Genomic DNA, 18,175 nt, shown 5'->3' on the forward strand with positions numbered 1-18,175 from the left:
GCAAGTATTTAGTACTCAAAGTGCTTTGGGAGAAACAAGAGAAACGTAAGCCACAGCCCCTCATCTGGACCATGGAGCGCATGATTCAGCTGAGGACACTGACAGACACAATAATAATAGCAGGCAGTTTTGTAGCCCTTTAATGTTTAAAAACAAAAAGAAAACCACACCCAAATAAACCAAACAGGGTAGAGAATCTAAAAAACCCAAAGTGATAAATGAACTCTCAACGAAGGAGGGAGCAGGGGCAGGGCAGGGGAAGGGCAGGAAAAAGAACTTTGGTCTAAATAGCTTTATAAGAATTACAGTTGCAACCCTTTGAAAACAACATTGAATATGTATAGTAATATTGAATAATATAGTCACCTAATCTCAATTAATATCCACTTACGGTTAAATTAACTTCCATAAATAAAATAAAACTTTTCCTCTTTTTTTTCTTGTCATTTTTACCTACCGAACCACCCTGCCTCCTTCGAAGTGCCCCCTTTATATCAAATATATACAAGCAGCATCCTGACCACATCTGACAAGGCATATCGGGCTGTGTGCTCCTGATCAATCGCCTTTCTGCCAAGATGTGGAAGGTGTGCTTCATCCACCACCTTTCAAGGTCATGATTGGTCACCTTGAGGTAGGCAAGGATGGTGCGGAAGTAGAACAGTCCCAAGAGCTTTGCTGGAGGGCTTGGAAGGTGTTCAGCCATTTCCCTTCCTGTTATTGCCATGGTCGTGGCAAAAATCATCCTCCTGGTTCTTCCAGCTTTGTTCTGCTCCAGTTCATATTAAGTTTTTCCATATTTCTGTGAATCTAGCATATTCTTTATTTCTCAAGGTGTGCTGAGATGCGATTGTGTACACATGACACAATCTGTTCAGTCACTTTGCAACTGGGGGACATTTATTTGTTTCCTCTTATTTGTTATTATAATGAGAAGTGTCACTGCAAACATTCTTGTACACTGTCCTTGATAGGGCACATGCCTAATAGTATCATCAGGTCAACTCTTTCTATGAAAGAAATATGACACAGAAGAGAAAGTATAGAAAATATAGAGAAAGTATAGAAAATAAAACTATAATCCAATATCATTCTTGATGGCAGGGAGAGGAAGAGTTCCGGACATTTCTTCAAAATAGGGAACTCCCAACATGAACAATTCCTACCCCCCTACATACACACACACACACACACACACACACACACACACAGAGAGCGAATCCTCTGTATTTCATAGCCTTAGAAAGTTGCTGGGGCCACTGAGAGATTGAATAGCTCAGCTAATATTGGTCAGTGACATGACTTAAACCTAAATCTTCCTAACTCTGAGGTCAGCTCCATATCCATGATGCCATGCTATCTCTCTTTTCCTAAAAGATATTGAGGCAAAAATACAAAATAAAGAATAGCAATATGTTGCCCAAAATATATAGTGAGTATGGCCAGGTTAGTACAAGGTTTGGCTATATATATCACATATACACATACATATGTCTCTAATATGCATTTAGATCTGCATCTTATACCTCAATAAATTTCAAATGAGTAAATTATCTAAAGATTTTAAAATCACATTTTAAAAAATAGGGAATAATGGGACATTCTGTGTTTCACAATTACAGATAAACAAAGACTCTTAACTAGGCATGGGATAGAAGGGATCAGAGAAGATAAAATCACATTTAAAATTCAAAAGCTTTTACACAAATAATATTAATAGAGCAAGAATCAGAAGAAGAGAAACAAAGTAATAGAAAATTCCATGCATAAATATGCCTGCAAGATACTGGAGATCCACTGTATTGGGAAATTGACTACAAATCTACAAAATGAAAAGCTATGATGAAGATGACAGTCAAAGACTGGAAATGTCCTTTGAAAGAAGAAATGCAAACTAGCAACAATCACTAATAATCAGAGAAGTGCACACTCAAACAGCCCTGAAGTACTACTCCACGTCCAACAACACGGAGAGCAAAGGTGGGGAAACTAAACCACAGATGAGCAATGCCCTGTACAAAGACAGGTCTGCTATTTCACTGCTGAGCTAGCTAGGGATTGGGTCACCCACTCGGGGAAACAATTAAGAGGGATGCAAGAAAAATCACTAAATTGTTCCTACCCTTTGCCCCAGAGAAACCACTTCTTGGACTAGATCCCAAGGAGATAGTTGGCAGCAAGAAAAGGCTTGTGTATATAAAAATGCTGATAGCAGTATTATTTTTGCTAACAAAGAGCTGAAAACAAAATGCCTGCTTGACATTTGGGAATGGCTGGACAAATTATGTCTATGAGTGTGATCGAATTTTATGGCATTGCGAGGAATGACAAATATTAATAATTCAGTGAAGACTCATATGAAGGAATACAGAATGAACAGCTGACAATACGTAATGCTTTCAGTTTTGTAAAGTACCGTACCAACAGACGGTATTTCATTTGAGCCTCACAACATCCCTAAGAGGTAGGTACTGTAGGTTTGATTAGCCCTGTTTTATAAAGGAGAAAATGGAGGTTCAGAACCATGGCCACAAAGGTGTTCGTGGAGGTAGTGACAGGGCCAAGGGCCAGAGTGCTGCCCCTGAAGTCAGAAAGACCCAAGTTCAAATTTGGTTCTGGGCAAGTCACATAACCTCTCTCCCTCTCAGTTTCCCCATCTATAAAATGGGGGTAATAGCCCCTACCTCCCAGGATTCTTGTGAAGATCAAATGAGATAATATTTGTCAAGCACTTTGCAAACCTTAAAGCACCATAGAAATACTAGCTCTTATCATCATTATTTCCAAAGTAAGATTCGAACTCCGGTCTCTCCTGACTGTAAGTGCAGGAGTCTTCCACTATACCAAGCTATCACTTGTTTGGAATAGAGAACAAGAAACAGATAAACTAAAAACTGAACATTTTGAATACGTGCCCTGGATATTACACATGGGTGGGATCAGCGTGGGAGAGACGATCCAACAGAAATGTCCTGGAATTTGTGAGGGGGACACGAGCTAGACTTGGAAAGATCATTTGGTTATAAATAAGAGAAGAAAAGTCAGACCAGATCGTGGCGGGGGTGCAGCTTAAGCAAAGGCATAGAGGCAGGACCAGGACAGTGTAGGAGGGCACCAGTGAGTGGACCTGACTGATTAGGGCTGAGGTTAAACGGTGGTGACTACAGCAAGTCACCAACTTGCAAACAACCTTCTATACACTTCTCTGCTGCTCTAGTTGCCACGGGGCATGAAGGGAGTTCTCTTGCACCTTTCCAACACTCGTATACTCAGTAGTGAAAGAAAGGAGGTTGCTAATGGCACAAACAGCTAAGGAAGACTCACCAAAGAGAGCAGAATACCCAGGTTGTGCTGCATTCAGGAGTCACTCCTGCCAAGTCAAAAAATGATTTCCTCTCTGATGCTTTCTGAAAGTGGGGCTCAAACAAGGGGCCTCTTTTTGAAGTACTAACACTTTGGGTCACTCTTGTTTTTAAGCTTGTTCTTTTTTCTTTTTTATTCTTTGCTATAAGAAGTGGCTCTCTAAAAGAGGGAGGAAGGGGGACGCAATGGGAAATGTAGGTGACACAAAAAAAGATATTGATACAAATTTTGATTTTTTTTAAAACAGTAACACTTCTGGGAAAACTAACGATCACTTGTACAAGACTAAGTGGTCCAACACGGAACCTGGATTGCAGAAAGAAGAAGGTAGAGATGGCTTACGTGGCCCACTTCAAGGTGATATAGGGAAAGATACGCTAGCAGATGGAAGAGGAGATTCAGAAAGGAAAATGGAAAGATGCTGAAGATAAACCCTAGGCTTTTGTGAGTTCACCTGTGACTTAGCTAGTATGTATTGTTGTAAAGAAAAGCAAGCTCCAAGCTCCAGATGATCCTTTGGAACCCAACTCATTGGAGACCTCCTGGAGAGGTCATCTAGATAAGCTTGGCTCAGAGGATTCTTTATGAAAAATAAAATACTCCAGAAATCGTTTTAGAGAAGTATACAGAGATGAAGAGTTTCCTTTAAAGAAGTCATGTTTTGATACAAACTCAGAATCTTTTCTTGAAGACAACATTATTATAGATTGCCAACCTTCCAGTGGCTAGGATATCTCATTCATCCTCCTTAGTGATAAAGGATAAGAGATAATAGAAAACAGAATTCAAACTTGGTATCTATAGGCACAATTTCATTCAATACGATAGTCTGAAAGGATTCAAACCATTAAATATAAACAATGTAAACAAATGTCATTTTTCTTCCTTTTGGAGGGGAAGGGGTATAGTGTGGTAGGGGATTTAGAAGCCCTCTGATTGGAGAGTTGTAGGGCAAAGTGACAAATTCCTCCCAAAACCTCCCATTAGAGAACTCAGAACTCTCAAGCTCTCTTCATTTCTCATCACAGCTGTTCCGCTTGATTCCGACTCCAGGAACATCAGGCCTCTTCCACGGTACTTTCTAGTTCAATTCCCCTTCCTCCTTTCAGCTTCCTCTTGTGAATTGCCATCCCCCATAAGATCAGGCTTTCAGTCAGTGCTTAGCACTGTGCCTGGTACAAAGTAGGCATTTAATATATGTTTATTGACTACTGATGAGAACTCCCAGTGTGGAAACTCCCTCCCCTGAAGGGAATTCCCTGGGCAGAATTTCTCTCCACTGAGGGGACTGGCTGTAACTTAGACTTCAGATGTTGCCTGAGGCACTGAGAGGTGAGGGGCATGCCAAGAGTCAACAGCTAGTATGTATTAGAACAGGCCTAGAACCCAGATCTGCCTGATTCTAATGCAAGACCTCAATCCATCACATGATTCTCATTCCTTTCCACATCTTTGTTGCAATAGATGACATTCAATAGTTTTTTTCTTGATTATAAGTACAATCAATCATAATTATCATTGCAAAATAAAATCTGTATTTAAACAACCAAAAAAAAAGAGAGAGAACAAAATTATAACAATGAACCAAGAGGACTTGGAGCAGGGGAGCCAAAGAAAATGTGCCAGTCTCCTCCCTTTGGACTCTGTGAATATTTTAAACCCAAAGAGGGTAAAAAACAATTGGGGAAAATGAGAACACAAATGAAAATTAATTACAATTATGGAAATGAAACTTGACGAACAAAAGACCAGAATCTTCACTGTAAGTCAATGCTCACAAGTGACCACTTATGGGGAAAGGAGTCAGAAAATCTGGGAAGAGGCTGGCTGGCAGGGAAACCAGGCTATTTCTTCTTTCCATTTTAGCATTTAAACAATATTAGTATTTTCAAATATGAATAAACAAACTAATCCGCCAGATTGCCTGGCTGCTCTTTCCTCTGTCTTAAGTTTAAGGGCCAGAAATTGAGAATCAAATTAAAAGTAAGATGAAAAGTGGAACAGCCAAGGCCACACTTCATGATTATAGGATCTGTTCCAGTCAGCAAGGGGAAGAGAGAGGAGCTACTAAAAATAACAAGACCCAGGCTCCTTTACCCAGGTCCTGACAAGCCATCTCTCTGGGTTGCCATTTTGCCCACGCTCAATGGGAAGAGAAGCTTGCTAACAATTACAGCTGTCCAAAAATAGAATGGTCTGTCTTGAGTGGGAGCATGGCCCCCTTCACTAGAAGACTTCCATCAAAGAAGAAGAAGAAGAAACCAATTTTTAGAGAGATGACATAAAGGGGATGGCCATACAGGGACAGGTAGGACCCAATGGTCCCTGGAGTCCCCTCTCACTCTGAGATTCGAGGTTGTTCTACGGTTTTACACAGTCTACAGGGAAAGCTTTCCACAAGCTTTAAAGTCTTCCTAATTATCAATCCTATGATCCATTTCCTCCTTTCCCCCTAATTCCTAATGATCTTGATATGTTAAACACAGTGGATTTTATATCTGTGGATGAGCTGTCCTCCCTTCTAACTATCAGTTCTATGGCCTTGTGTTCATTTCTATAGATTGCCCTCTCCCCATCATAGAAAACTTCCAGTTTAGGAGCTTTTTGGATTTTCTCTGGTATTTTCTGGTCAACCTATGTATAAAATCTTGTATTGCTTTACTGTGTGGGGTGAGACCACCCAGCATTTAATAAAAAAATCAGAGGTTTCTCCAGGTAGAAACAGAAAACTCCTTTATTACGATCTCAAGAGAAACAGCATCATCACTGCCAGCAGCAAGCTAGTAGGAGAGGCCCAGTACAGGAAGTAAAGCATGACTATATACCTTAGCGGTTCCATGCTCCTCCCACCACTAACCCTTTACTCTCATTGGTGGAGTCCAGACTCACAGTCTAAATGCAGAAATCTACTACCCCAGGTACAATTTAGCCAATGCCAACTCTTAAAGGACACTTTTATCCTTATTTGGTGAGGACACCGTTCAGGTGATTTTAGTAACTCAAAACTTAGGTCTAGCTGTCAATCAGAAGCCCTGAGCCATGCTAAAAGGTCCCCACCCCCATTCATCCCACTTAACTCACAGAAAAGCCAAGATCCAGATTCCATGAGAGGGCTTCACCACCCTACTCATTACCAAGACAAAGGCCATTAAAATAGATTGTCTTTGGGGAACAAATATTGGACTGGAAGACTAGAGAGGCCAAGGTGGAAGTGTTGGGATTGGAGTCAGGAAACATGAGTTTGAATCCTGGCTCTGACACTAACTACCTGAGTGACCATGAACACGTTGCTTAACTGGCTGCTCTCAGTTTCTCAGTCTCTAAAATGAAGATGTTGGCCCCGTTGATCTCCAGAGCCCCTTCCAATGTTACATCTGTGATATGATGATCCCATGAACTTTGGGTTGCAATCCTGCCTTGGCCACTAACTAGAAGTATGACAACAGATATATCATCCACTTCCTCATCCCTTGTCCCTAGGAGGGGTCCTCTATAAAATGAGGTGGTTGAACAAGAAAATTCCAGTTCCAGAAGTATAGAACACAGCTTGAAGAGAACCAGCCAAAGTTTATTCTTAGAAAGGAGGAAGAACAAAAGACAGAAAAACATTTACTCCATCTCCCAACACCAGGCATTTTCATTGGCTGTCCCTCATACTTGGAATGCTGTCCCCTCTTCATCTCCACCTAGTGGTTTCCCTGGCTCCCTGTAAGTCTCAACTAAAATCTTACCTTTTACAGGCAGCCTTTCCCATCCCTCTTAATTCTAGTGCCTTCCTTCTATTAGTTATTTCTTATTTATACTGTTTATAAGTTGTCCAGACATGGCTGTTAGCATATTGACTCCTCCGTTAGACTGTGAGTTCCTTAAAGGCAGAGACTGTCCTTTTGCCTTTCTTTGTATCCCCAGCACTTGGCACAGTACCTGGCACATAACAGGCATTTAATAAACATTTATTGTCTGAATATTTATTAAACAGTTATCAGTCATCTACCATGTGTAGTATATATATCATCATAGAAATGAAAAGTTGACAAAAGGATTCTATGAGTCTCCCCCAGTCACTCTCATCATGTTTGACCACAATCCCATCTTTTCATGAAGAATTTCAGAACAAATAAGTCTACTGAAAAGTAGAATATGTACCATCCTTAAAGTTTGTCATGCAAAAAGAATAACTTAAAATGTAATTAATAAATTAATAGAAAAATGAGCACATTTTCCAAGTTTAGATTCAGCGGAACCAATACCAAGAAAAAGGAATCCAGTCTGATAAACCTGTATTGGGTACTACCATGGGCAAGCCACTCTACTGGGCGTTGGGGATACAAAATAAAAAATAATGCCTACCCTCAAGGGGCTTCCATGGAGCAACTAAGTGATCCAGTGGGTAGAGTACTGGCCTTGGAGTCAGGAAGATCCAAGGCAATCCTGCCTCAGACCCTTTACTGTGTAACTCTGGGCATCCTCAACCTCAGCCTTATCTATAAAATGGGAATAATAAAAACAGCACCTATGTCCTACGGTTGTTGTAAGGCTTAGGTGAGCTAAGCATAAAGTGCTTTGCAAACCTGAAAGTGCTATATAAATTCTGCCTGTTGTTGCTGTCATTGCGGCCTCCTGGGAACGGGTATTCTCATCCTCATATTTAGGAAAAAGAGAAACTACTTGTCCTCCAACATGTTGCAGACTTGGGGAGTTTCTTTCAGATGCCGATAACCAGGTCACACATTTTAACAATTAATTCCCTTGAGTTCTATAATGCAGGGACAAAGAATAGACTTTTAGAGCCTAGATGATAATTGTTGGCTCCACCTGGTAGACAGGGAAATACAATGGCAGTGTAACATGGGAAACTGTCAGTACAGATCTGACCCACCTCACATTGTAAACATTCAGGCCAGGGGAAGATCTAAGAGTAGAATAGTCGATCCCCAGTAACTCTTCCCTTTCCAAAATCACGACTTAGAGAATTAGAATTGGAAGATACCGGAAGAGATGATCTGAGTCCAAATTCCATACTTAACAGGTGAGGACACCACCACTCAGAGAGATGAATTTGCAAGCGATTCACCTCATGTCACATAGCTAGTAAATGGCAGAGTCGAAATGCAAATCGAGACCTTTTACCCCCAAATCCAAGACTCTTTTGCAAAACCCCCTATACCTCTTTTCTTTACTTCCTCAATGATGATAACTTCTGCTCCCCAGCAGCCCCTCCCTACTTTTTTCTCAGTCACTTGGAGGTGATGATCCAGAATGGACTTTTTGTGTATGTTGGAGTGGGCTTCTTCCACCTCTTCCCCAATTAATGTAATCACAGAAGGCCCAGGAGCTCAAATAAATCAATCCAAAGTGGAAACCAGACACGAATCATAAATCCTTAATCAATTTAAGAGGATAATAGTGCTTTCACTATTGGATGAAAACAGACAATTCCCATCATGCACATCTTAAGAAAGAATCAGAGAAATTTCTGGGTCCATGTAGACAAATTGCAGCCAGTTCACCAGTAAGTGGCCAAGCAATGAACCAGTCCAGTGACCAGAGCATTCCAGTTCAAAGGATACAGGTGGAAAACTGGAACCAAGCCTCTGAGAGGGAATCCTTGTTCTCTCTCTCTTTCCCTCCCTCCATTAACCATACCATCAAAAAGGCTGGACAATCAGCAGATGATGTATATAGCTGGGATCAGAGAGTCTGTGCCAGTTATAAACAATACATTGAGCCAAGAGTGATAGTCACCCGAGAAAAGTCAGCTTCAAGGAATGTGAGCTCTTGGGAAGGATGGAAGTGTCAGCTACGGACTCTATAAAGTTAATGAGCTTTGCAGACCAGTAGAAAGCGCTCCTTAAGGGAAACTTTATGAGGACTCTATGAAGGGAAAGAAGGACTTCCAGTAACCAAAGGTTATGTGTTACTCCTTTGCCAAGTGGGTTCTTTAAATATGGGGCTCTCCACTTGTGTATGTATACAGATATATATATGTGTGTGTGTGTGTGTGTGTGTGTGTGTATTTATATATGTATATGTATGTACATACATACATATATATATATTTTTCCATGAGAGGATACCCTATACTTTGAGGGGGGAATGTTTGTTCTTGCCATAACATCTTTGTTATCAGGTAATTTAAACCACTAGCTGTTAGTGGGCCCACCATCAATGAGGGCTGATAAATTGCAATATTAGAAACCCATTCAGGGTTATCAAAACCCCTAAGAATTGAAGTCAGCTGCCTTCTGGGAACCTGCCCCATCACTGTGAGTGGTAGTTGGGGAAAAGGGGAATGGGGGCATCGCTATATATAGTTTCAACAGCATAGGTGATGGGGGTTTTTATGATCACAAATCTTAATACCAAACTGTTTAAAAAATTAAACAATGACCCAGTGCGAGTTAAGCATTACAGCACAACTAATCACCAGTAAATATTAAGGCTTGGTCAGCACACCAGAGGAATGGTGCTAGGGTTCAAAGTGGAGGAGGGGGGAGGGCACCTAAGTTATACAAGCTCAGGAAAAAAAATTCCAGGACTCACCATATTCTACTTCTCTATCTTCCCCTGGCCTGAATGTTTATGATGTGAGGTGGGTCAGGTCTGTACTGACATACTCCCATATTGTGTTCCCATTGTGGGTTCCTTGTCTATCAGGTGGAGCCAGTAATTAACACCTGGCCTCTAAAAGTCTATTCTTTGTCTCTGCATTACAGAATTAAAGGGAATTAAGGGTTAAAATGTATGACCTGATCATTGGCATCTGTAAGAAATTCCCCAGGTCTGCAACATTCTGAGGGAAATGTATTTTCTCCTTTTCCTAAATATGAGAATGAGAATACCCATTCCCCGGAGAATTTAACAACAGCAACAACAGCCAGAACATATTTAGCACTTATACATCATTTATACAGGCAGAAAATCAGAAATGGTCTGTTAAAATAAATCCCATAGCCCTCCACGTATTAGCTAGATATTCTCAACTATTTCAAGCATGAATATAAGTATAGGTCAGGCTATAAGATTTGCAAATGCAACTTAGTAGGTACTCCTGGGATGTTTCTCTTGATTTTGTCTTTCTTTAATCAACGCGAGCCAATAAAAGCTAAACTAATGGGCAGAGGGGCATTCATCTAGACATTCCTGGAGTTCTTTATAAACCCCAGCATCTCCCTCCTCAATCAGCTCTGAGAGGGGAGTTCCCATTTCTAACATTGCCTTTCATCTCTCACCACGCTACACCTCTCCCAGATGAAAAGGGATTATAACCAGTGCCCATCATCTTCAAGAACATACCATTCATCATGTGAGAAAAATCACTGAACTGCTCCTACCTTTTGTATCATTGGCCGCTCTAGCAGGCATATACCCTAAGGAGGTCAATGAAAGAAATCAAGTTCCCATAACTAAGAAATAGCAATAGCAGGGCTTACTCTGAGAGCAAAAGATTGGAACTAAAATGAGGGTCTATTAAAGAAAGAGGAACCAAGAACACAATGCACAATCACAGACGCAGCTACACTAAAAGGCAGCCAAACCCACTGAGGGGTAATAAACCAGAGAAATGGTAAGGAAATACACTTCCCTACTTTCAGAGATGGGGAACGTGTTCTAAACTATCAGACAAGAGGGCCAGATGGTGATGTTGGCTAACATTTATTAACTTACAATGTACCTGGTGCTGTGCTAAACACTTTACAAATATTACCTCATTTGACCCTCACAACTCAAGGAAGCACTAGTACTATCTCCATACTGAGGCAGACTAAGGTTAAGTGATGGGGCAACTAGGTGGCACAGTGGATAGAATGCCAGGAGGCTGTGGGTCAGATCTGGCCTTAGACACTTCCTAGCTATGTGACCCTGGGCAAGTCACTTAACCCTGTTTAACTCCGTTTCCTCATCTGTATAATGAGCTGGAGAAGGAAATGGCAAACCATTTTAGGATCCTTGCTCCAAACGGGGTCATGAAGAGTCGAACATGATTAACTGACAAAACAACAACAACAAAAAAGGGTTAAGTGATTTGCTCAAAACAATATAGCTACAAGAGAAATGATTATTTCTTCTTATATTAATAATCAGTTATCAAACTGATTTTTTCCAAAACCTATAGGTTGTTCAGTCTCTGAAGGACATTGTTGATGGATGAGATTACCCAATCCCTGGGGCACATGCTTTTCCTTCCTGGGTGGGAGATCCCACCCAACTAGAAAACTTTAGGGAGAATTTCATCTAATGTAAATTCTGGCCCATTGTGTTCCATTCGGGAAGGCTTGGGTGAGGGGTCTAGATTGTCCAAGGCTGGGGATGGTCTGGGATCAAGAGTGATCAAGGTCATTCCCCCAGTCCCTTCTTAGAATAAGTCCACTTTTCATTTTAATATTCATTGTCTCATTATGTGTTAACCAATCAGAATTTAATTTCCATCCTCAGGAACACCCATTCTTTCAAGGGCATATAAGCACTGAACGAGTTCCATCAAGCATCTTTGGCTTTTGAGAATGCTATTGACTCCTTTTATTAATTATCTGCTAGTAATAATTAACAAAATGATTAATTACCCAGAAACTTTTTATACATCTCAGCTAGGAAGTGCCTGAGACTGGGTTTGAGCTCAGCTCTTTCTGACTCCAAGCCCAGTGCTGTATCCAATGTGCTACATAGCTGCCCAGTACAGTTTGGCTTTATCTAAATATATTTCTTTGTTACAAGGAAGGGGTCAATGTGCTTGGTGGAGGAAAGCAGGATTTAAGAGCAAATGTCTATGGTGTGAGACAACACAGCATGGTGGATGGAGCTGACCTTGGAGCCAGGAAGCCCTGGGTTCAAATCCTACCTCTGATCCATTCTGGCCAGGGGACCCTGAATAAGTTACTTATCCTCTCAATGTCCTGGGCAATTCTCTAAGGTTATAAATTTCAGAGAAGGGACTGACCTGCACTGGTAGAGTCAGTATTACTGAAATCATAGGTCAAGTCCTTATCCTAGTTCTAGAAAGATTCACTTCTGGAACCATTGATTAGCTTTTAAATTGATTTATTTAAAAGAAAACTGTACTAAACACTACCACAACAGAAACAAAATACAGAGGATTTAGAAAAGGTTCATACAAAAGCTTTAAAAAAAATTTTGAAGGAAAAAGAAAAAATGACTGTGATTTTTAAAATGAAGGACAATAGTAATCTGCCTGGGGGGGTGGGGGTGGGGCCAAAAAAAGTGCCAAGAGGTTATGCGGGCCTACTGTGGAGTAACTAGAGACCACGTCTTAATAGATATTTTCATTTAGGAGAATGTACATAAATTTGAGAAGAAACAATCCAGATTCTCTCTCTCTCTCTCTCTCTCTCAATCTCTCTCTCTCTCTCTCTCTCACACACACACACACACACACACACCCCTGAAGGCATTACAGAGTTCCATAAGGTTATGATAAGCATGGCATCTTATACCACTAGGAATTTCTAAACCTATTATTGTTTTTAAATACAACTGAACCTTAAATCTAATTGACTTCAGCTTCCATAATCTTGGGAGGATTTAATATTTCTAAATCCCTTTCCGAGACGAATGCTACTGGGTTTAAAAATCTAAATTTTCCATTCCTATTTTAAATGCTATGCTGCCCCCTTGTGTTCATGAAAAGTCAAACCAACAGGTAGCAAATAGTCAACTTTGGGACATTTTTTTATAGACTCATTTCCTCTCCAAAACAGCACCTTGATACTTGACTCCATTACCACGCCCATAAAGGCAATGGAAATAAGCTAGAGACGGCTGGATTGCCATTCCTGGCTGAATCAAGATTAGAAACCTCCTGATGCCATAATTTCTCCAGCAAATCTCAAACCAAGTTCTACAAGAACCTCCCTGGTCACATTTCTGATGTCAATTTCTCTGTTTTGAGCACTCAGCTGAAACGGCTTGAATACCACTATTCCTCTCATGGGACTTTCACTCTCGTGCCCTCCTGCTCGTGCACAAGATGGTGCCCTGCGTCTGGAATGCACTCTGTCTTAGAGTCCCCCAGCTTTTTCAGAGCTTAGTTCAAGCCTCTCCTCCCATATAAGGCCTTTCCAGATCTCCTCCTCCCAGCTGTTTGGGCCTCCCCCAATGACTTTGAATTTACTTGGTGTTTACAAATTCCATTGCTTAAATGTGGACATGTTTTCTCCCCCAGTTGAATGCAAACTAACTCCTTTAGACAAGGAACTACTGCCCTTTTGTCTTTGTATGCCCAGGACGGTGCCTGGAACATGATAGGTGCTTAGTTAAGGCTCATTGCTTGAACAAGAAAAGATCATGCTCTTGTGGGTCGACTCCACACCAAAGTCCTCTGTCCCAGTGAGTTACAATATCAAGAAATCAGTGATTCCCAAATCAATGAGAAACAGGATTGCTAGAAGATCCCAAGGAATACCCAGGAGATGCTGGAGCTTTTGCCTTTGTCACAGTCCTAGACTGGTTTCCAATGGTAACCACAGGAATTACAGAAGGCTAATTGCTGGTCTAGCAAGTATTAGTTGGAGGAGATGGGCAGAGAACAGGAAGATGAAGCAGAGAACTCTGGCTCTCCATCTTTAAGAGGCAGTGATTTTACCTAGTAGCTCAAACAGCCAGTTACACACCCATTGACCATAGGTCCTTCACATCCAGCCAAGGCCATAATCAATTCTGAATTAGATACACAATCTAATGTTTAAATAATTAATTACTTATTTATTACATTTATTACGTGCAAGACCCAGTGCTAGGTACTGAGAGTACAAAGACAGAAATGATAATGTTCCCCGACCTCAGGGAGCTTACATTATACTGCATAGGAGGGACACACTATGTGTATGGAGAAGTAGATGTACACTATACACAAAATCATAAACAGTCATTTTGAGAGGGAGAGAACATTAATGTTTCGGGCAGAGGTCTCAACCTTTTTGTGCTTCATGGAGCCCTTTCTCAGCCTGGTGAAGCCCATGGACCTCTTCTTGGAATCATGCTTTTAAATGCACAAAATAAAATACATAGATTTATAAAATAAACAGATCCTATTAAAATGGTTATCAAAAAATTGTAATAATTTCAGAGACCCCAGGTTAAGGATTCCTGATCTAAGAGGGCCAGGAAAAGCATGGTGTAGATGGTGACCCCTGAGCTGTGTCTTGAAGGAAGGTGGGCTTCCAAGAGGTAGAGGTGAGAAGAGGGTGTGTTCTAAAGGTGGGAACATGTATGCAAAGGCACTGAGATGGGGATGAGAATGAATGAATGAATAAGCATTTGTTCAGTGTTTAGCCAAGCACTGTGCTAAACTCTAAGAATATAAAAGACAGTCCCTCATCTCGAGGTGCTCACACTCTAATCAGGGGAGATAACACATAAAAGAAAACTCAGCTACAGATCAGATCAAAAGGTCCAGAAATCTCCAGGGAGTCACAGTGGGGCTGACAGCAAGGCCCAAATGTCCTCAGGTCAAATGACAGGGCCAAGGGACTGGCGGTCATAGAGGTAGGGTAGGTGGCAAGTCCTGAAGGACCATAGGAGGCAAGAGCAAGGCAACATAGAAAAGCTTGACAGTCTTCCACCTCATGAGAAAGGGTGAAGTTGTTGACTCCCATCACATCTGTACCTGGCAGCATTCAAACAGCCTGGGTGAAGGGGGAGGAAAAGGGGGTTGAGCACCCCAGGTAGGATCAGTCTTCCACCACCTCTGCCATCCTTGATGGGCTATACAATGACCTAGGTCTGAATGAGGGAATGGAAGAGAGAAGAAGGTGAGATGATCATGATGATGAAGAGAGAGAAGCCATTTTGATGGGACATCACCCTCATTTGTAGATGTCCTGGTCCCAGTTAGAAATATCCCTCATTGTGCCCTCACACTCCTACGTATCCCAGAAGGAAGAAATGCCTGCAGATAGTTCTGAATCTTCAGCAACGCCTCTTAGCGAGAGAGAGAGCATGCACGTGACAGAGAGAAAGTGAGAGAGAGAAAACCAAGGCAGAAAAATTCAGAAGCAGCTTGACTCTCTGGAAACATCACCTGTCACCATTCCAGTCACCCCTCTTCTTTAACCTAATTCTTCACCTCCCCCCCACCCAGGCTTCTTTCTCCAAGGTATAAAATGGATAAAGGTATCCCATAAATCCCTGAGTGTAAAAGACATTGGACTGGTGAGCCAAGAGCTGGGTCCAGTGATTCACAACATGTCGATATGTAGCACAGCCCACGGACTCCTGCCAGGTATAGGCAGTGAGCGTGGTTCACCATCTTACCGACCGATATCGACCCCTGCCTGATGTATGACTGCAGTGGCTTGGACAGATGAGGAAGATGGATAGAATGGGACTCTATAGACCAGCTTTGCTGTTCTCTTTGTCCACAAGCAGCCTGCTAAGACTGTAAAGATTAGAAATAAAACCAGAAGCACATCCCTCTACTAAGAAATACAAACCGATGGTTCTCCAGGAAGTTAACTAGAATTGCTGGGTAAATTCCAGAGACAAAATTTGGTTTGTATCCAGAGTGTAATACATAATCAAAGAGTCATAGATTGAAGGACAAGGCACATTTAGCCCAGAGAAGGGTTAGAGCTATCCTCAAGCACCTGAACAATTGTCAAAAATAGAGGCTTCTTTTTGTCTGCTTAGGCAAGCTAAAAGCAAGGGATGGAGATCATAGCAAAAAGATCTGGGCTTGATAAAAAGGGAAATTTCTCAAGAACTGTTCAAAAATAACACTGGTTGTTTGGATGAACGTATGTTTTCCCTTTACTGGAGTTCTTCAGGCACAGGCTAGACAACCATTTGTAAAAACGTTCTCAGATTCCTGCTCCAACACAGCTTCTACTGGACAACCTAAAGCGTGCTGGACTTGGGGTCACAAATGCCCGAGTTCAAATCCTCCCTTAGGTAGGATTAGCTGTGCGACCCTGGACAAGTCATCTAAGCTCTCCGAGCCTCAATTTCTTCATCTGTAAAATGGTTCCACCCTCACAGGATTGTTGTGAGGATCAGACAAGATAATGTGTGAAGTACCTTGCCAAGCTTAACATGCTCTAGGCAAATGACAGCCATTATTGTTATTGTATTATTCTTATTACTGCTTCTACCTCTGTGGCGCCTTCCAGCTTTCAAGGTTCTGTTCTACAAGATTTTTTTAAAAAATCAAAACAAGTAGAATACAGGCCACTCACCATGAAACACGCTATTATCCACTAAGAAATGCCGCCGATATTGCACACAGTTCCTCTTCTCAAGGCTCCAGTAACTCATTATTCTGAAACTTTCTGTGCAGCATCAAATCCCAACAGGTCTGAGAAGAAAAGCAGAAGATGACAAAGTTTTGTTTCGTTTAAATGAAGAAGCTGACATTTCTTTTGCTACTCCATGGTATTCCCCAGACCACTGTATAAAGTTTATTTTTTGTTGTTCGGTCATTTCAGTCATGTCCAACTCTTCAAGTCCCCATTTGGGGTTTTCTTGTTAAAGACACTGGAGGGGTTTGTCATTTCCTTCTCTGGCTCATTTTACAGTTAAGGAAACTGAGGGAAACAGGGTAAAGTGACTTGCCCAGGGTCACACAACTAGTACATGTCAGAGGCTGGATTTGAACTCAAGTAGATGAGACTTCTTGATTCCAGGACTGGCACTCTATCATCCTGATTAATAACATGTGACATTTACATAGCATTTTAGTATTTACAAAGTTTTACATATATTGTCTCTTTCAAGCTCCACAACTCTATAAGGAAGGTGTTGTTATTATTATTAGAATTATAATTATCATCATCATCATTATAAAAACCTCAGAAAGGTAAGTATATTATTATTAAATATATATATGTATATTATACATATTATATAATTACTATAAAATAATTTGTCTGGGTTCACACAGCCAGGAAAGATTCAAACCTAAGACTTCCTGACTCCAAGCCTAGAACCATATTTGTTAAACCATTTCTCTCCAGACCTTTGACTTTTTTCTGGACCTAAGTTGCAAACACAACCTTCAGAACATAGAGGGCTGTTCAATGTACTTTAATGATCAGTGACTTTATCACTAGGATACTCCCTCCACTGTCCCAGGCTACAGCTTGTCTACACCTTATTAGATGGTCTTTTCGAGTTTCTTTGGCCAAAAAATCCATCACCATGCAGCCAACCAGGAAAAAAAGCCCCTCCATTCACAAGTTGGCTGGTTCTTTAACAACAGCCAGCCTGCCAGCCATCACCTAGCCTATGCTCAATGCCTTTCCTACAATGAGGCTGCCAATAGTATGCCATTAATTAAATACCCTGAAACACTAGCTTACTAAAAAAGTACCTTCCTGACCTGAAAAAAATTCCTGCTGCTCAGGATAGCTAACTTAGAATATCAGAACATAGCTGAGAAATAAGATAATCCAGCTGATTGTTGGATGGAAGTGATTAATGGGACTATGCTGAGACTCACCAGAGTTGAGGCTGGTCAAAGTACTGGCCTATTTTCAGGGAAATTCACTGTTAGGAAGGGGTGGGGGGAGGGTGGGAAGCCACATTTGTTATAATCTGCCTGAAGAGTGACCCAGGAGAGCAGAAACTGTTGCCTGCAGTTTCTGAATTTCAGGGCAATACATTTTCTCTTTTGTAGACTGTGGGTTCCCTTAAAGTCTGGTAGGAGAGAGACAGGGGTTGGGGAAGGGGGTAGGGGGAGGGAAGGAGGGAGAGGGAGGGGGAGGGAGGGAGGGAGAGAGAGAGAGAGAGAGAGAGAGAGAGAGAGAGAGAGAGAGAGAGAGAGGGAGAGGGAGAGGGAGAGGGAGAGGGAGAGGGAGAG

General features: G+C 41.4%; 1 protein-coding gene across 3 annotated transcripts in view; it reads right to left on the minus strand.

The window, feature by feature from the left end:
- Positions 1 to 16,632, minus strand: part of PLCH1 (phospholipase C eta 1) — a 205,731-nt gene extending 189,099 nt beyond the window's left edge. For all 3 annotated transcript variants that reach the window (XM_036755457.1, XM_036755456.1, XM_036755455.1), the window contains exon 1: positions 16,554 to 16,632. In XM_036755457.1, the coding sequence (XP_036611352.1) occupies positions 16,554 to 16,632 (79 nt within the window). The remainder of the gene's footprint in view (positions 1 to 16,553) is intronic.
- Positions 16,633 to 18,175: the final 1,543 nt, after the last annotated feature.

Source organism: Trichosurus vulpecula, chromosome 4 (genome assembly GCF_011100635.1).
Source record: "Trichosurus vulpecula isolate mTriVul1 chromosome 4, mTriVul1.pri, whole genome shotgun sequence".
Taxonomy (NCBI): Eukaryota; Metazoa; Chordata; class Mammalia; order Diprotodontia; family Phalangeridae; genus Trichosurus; species Trichosurus vulpecula.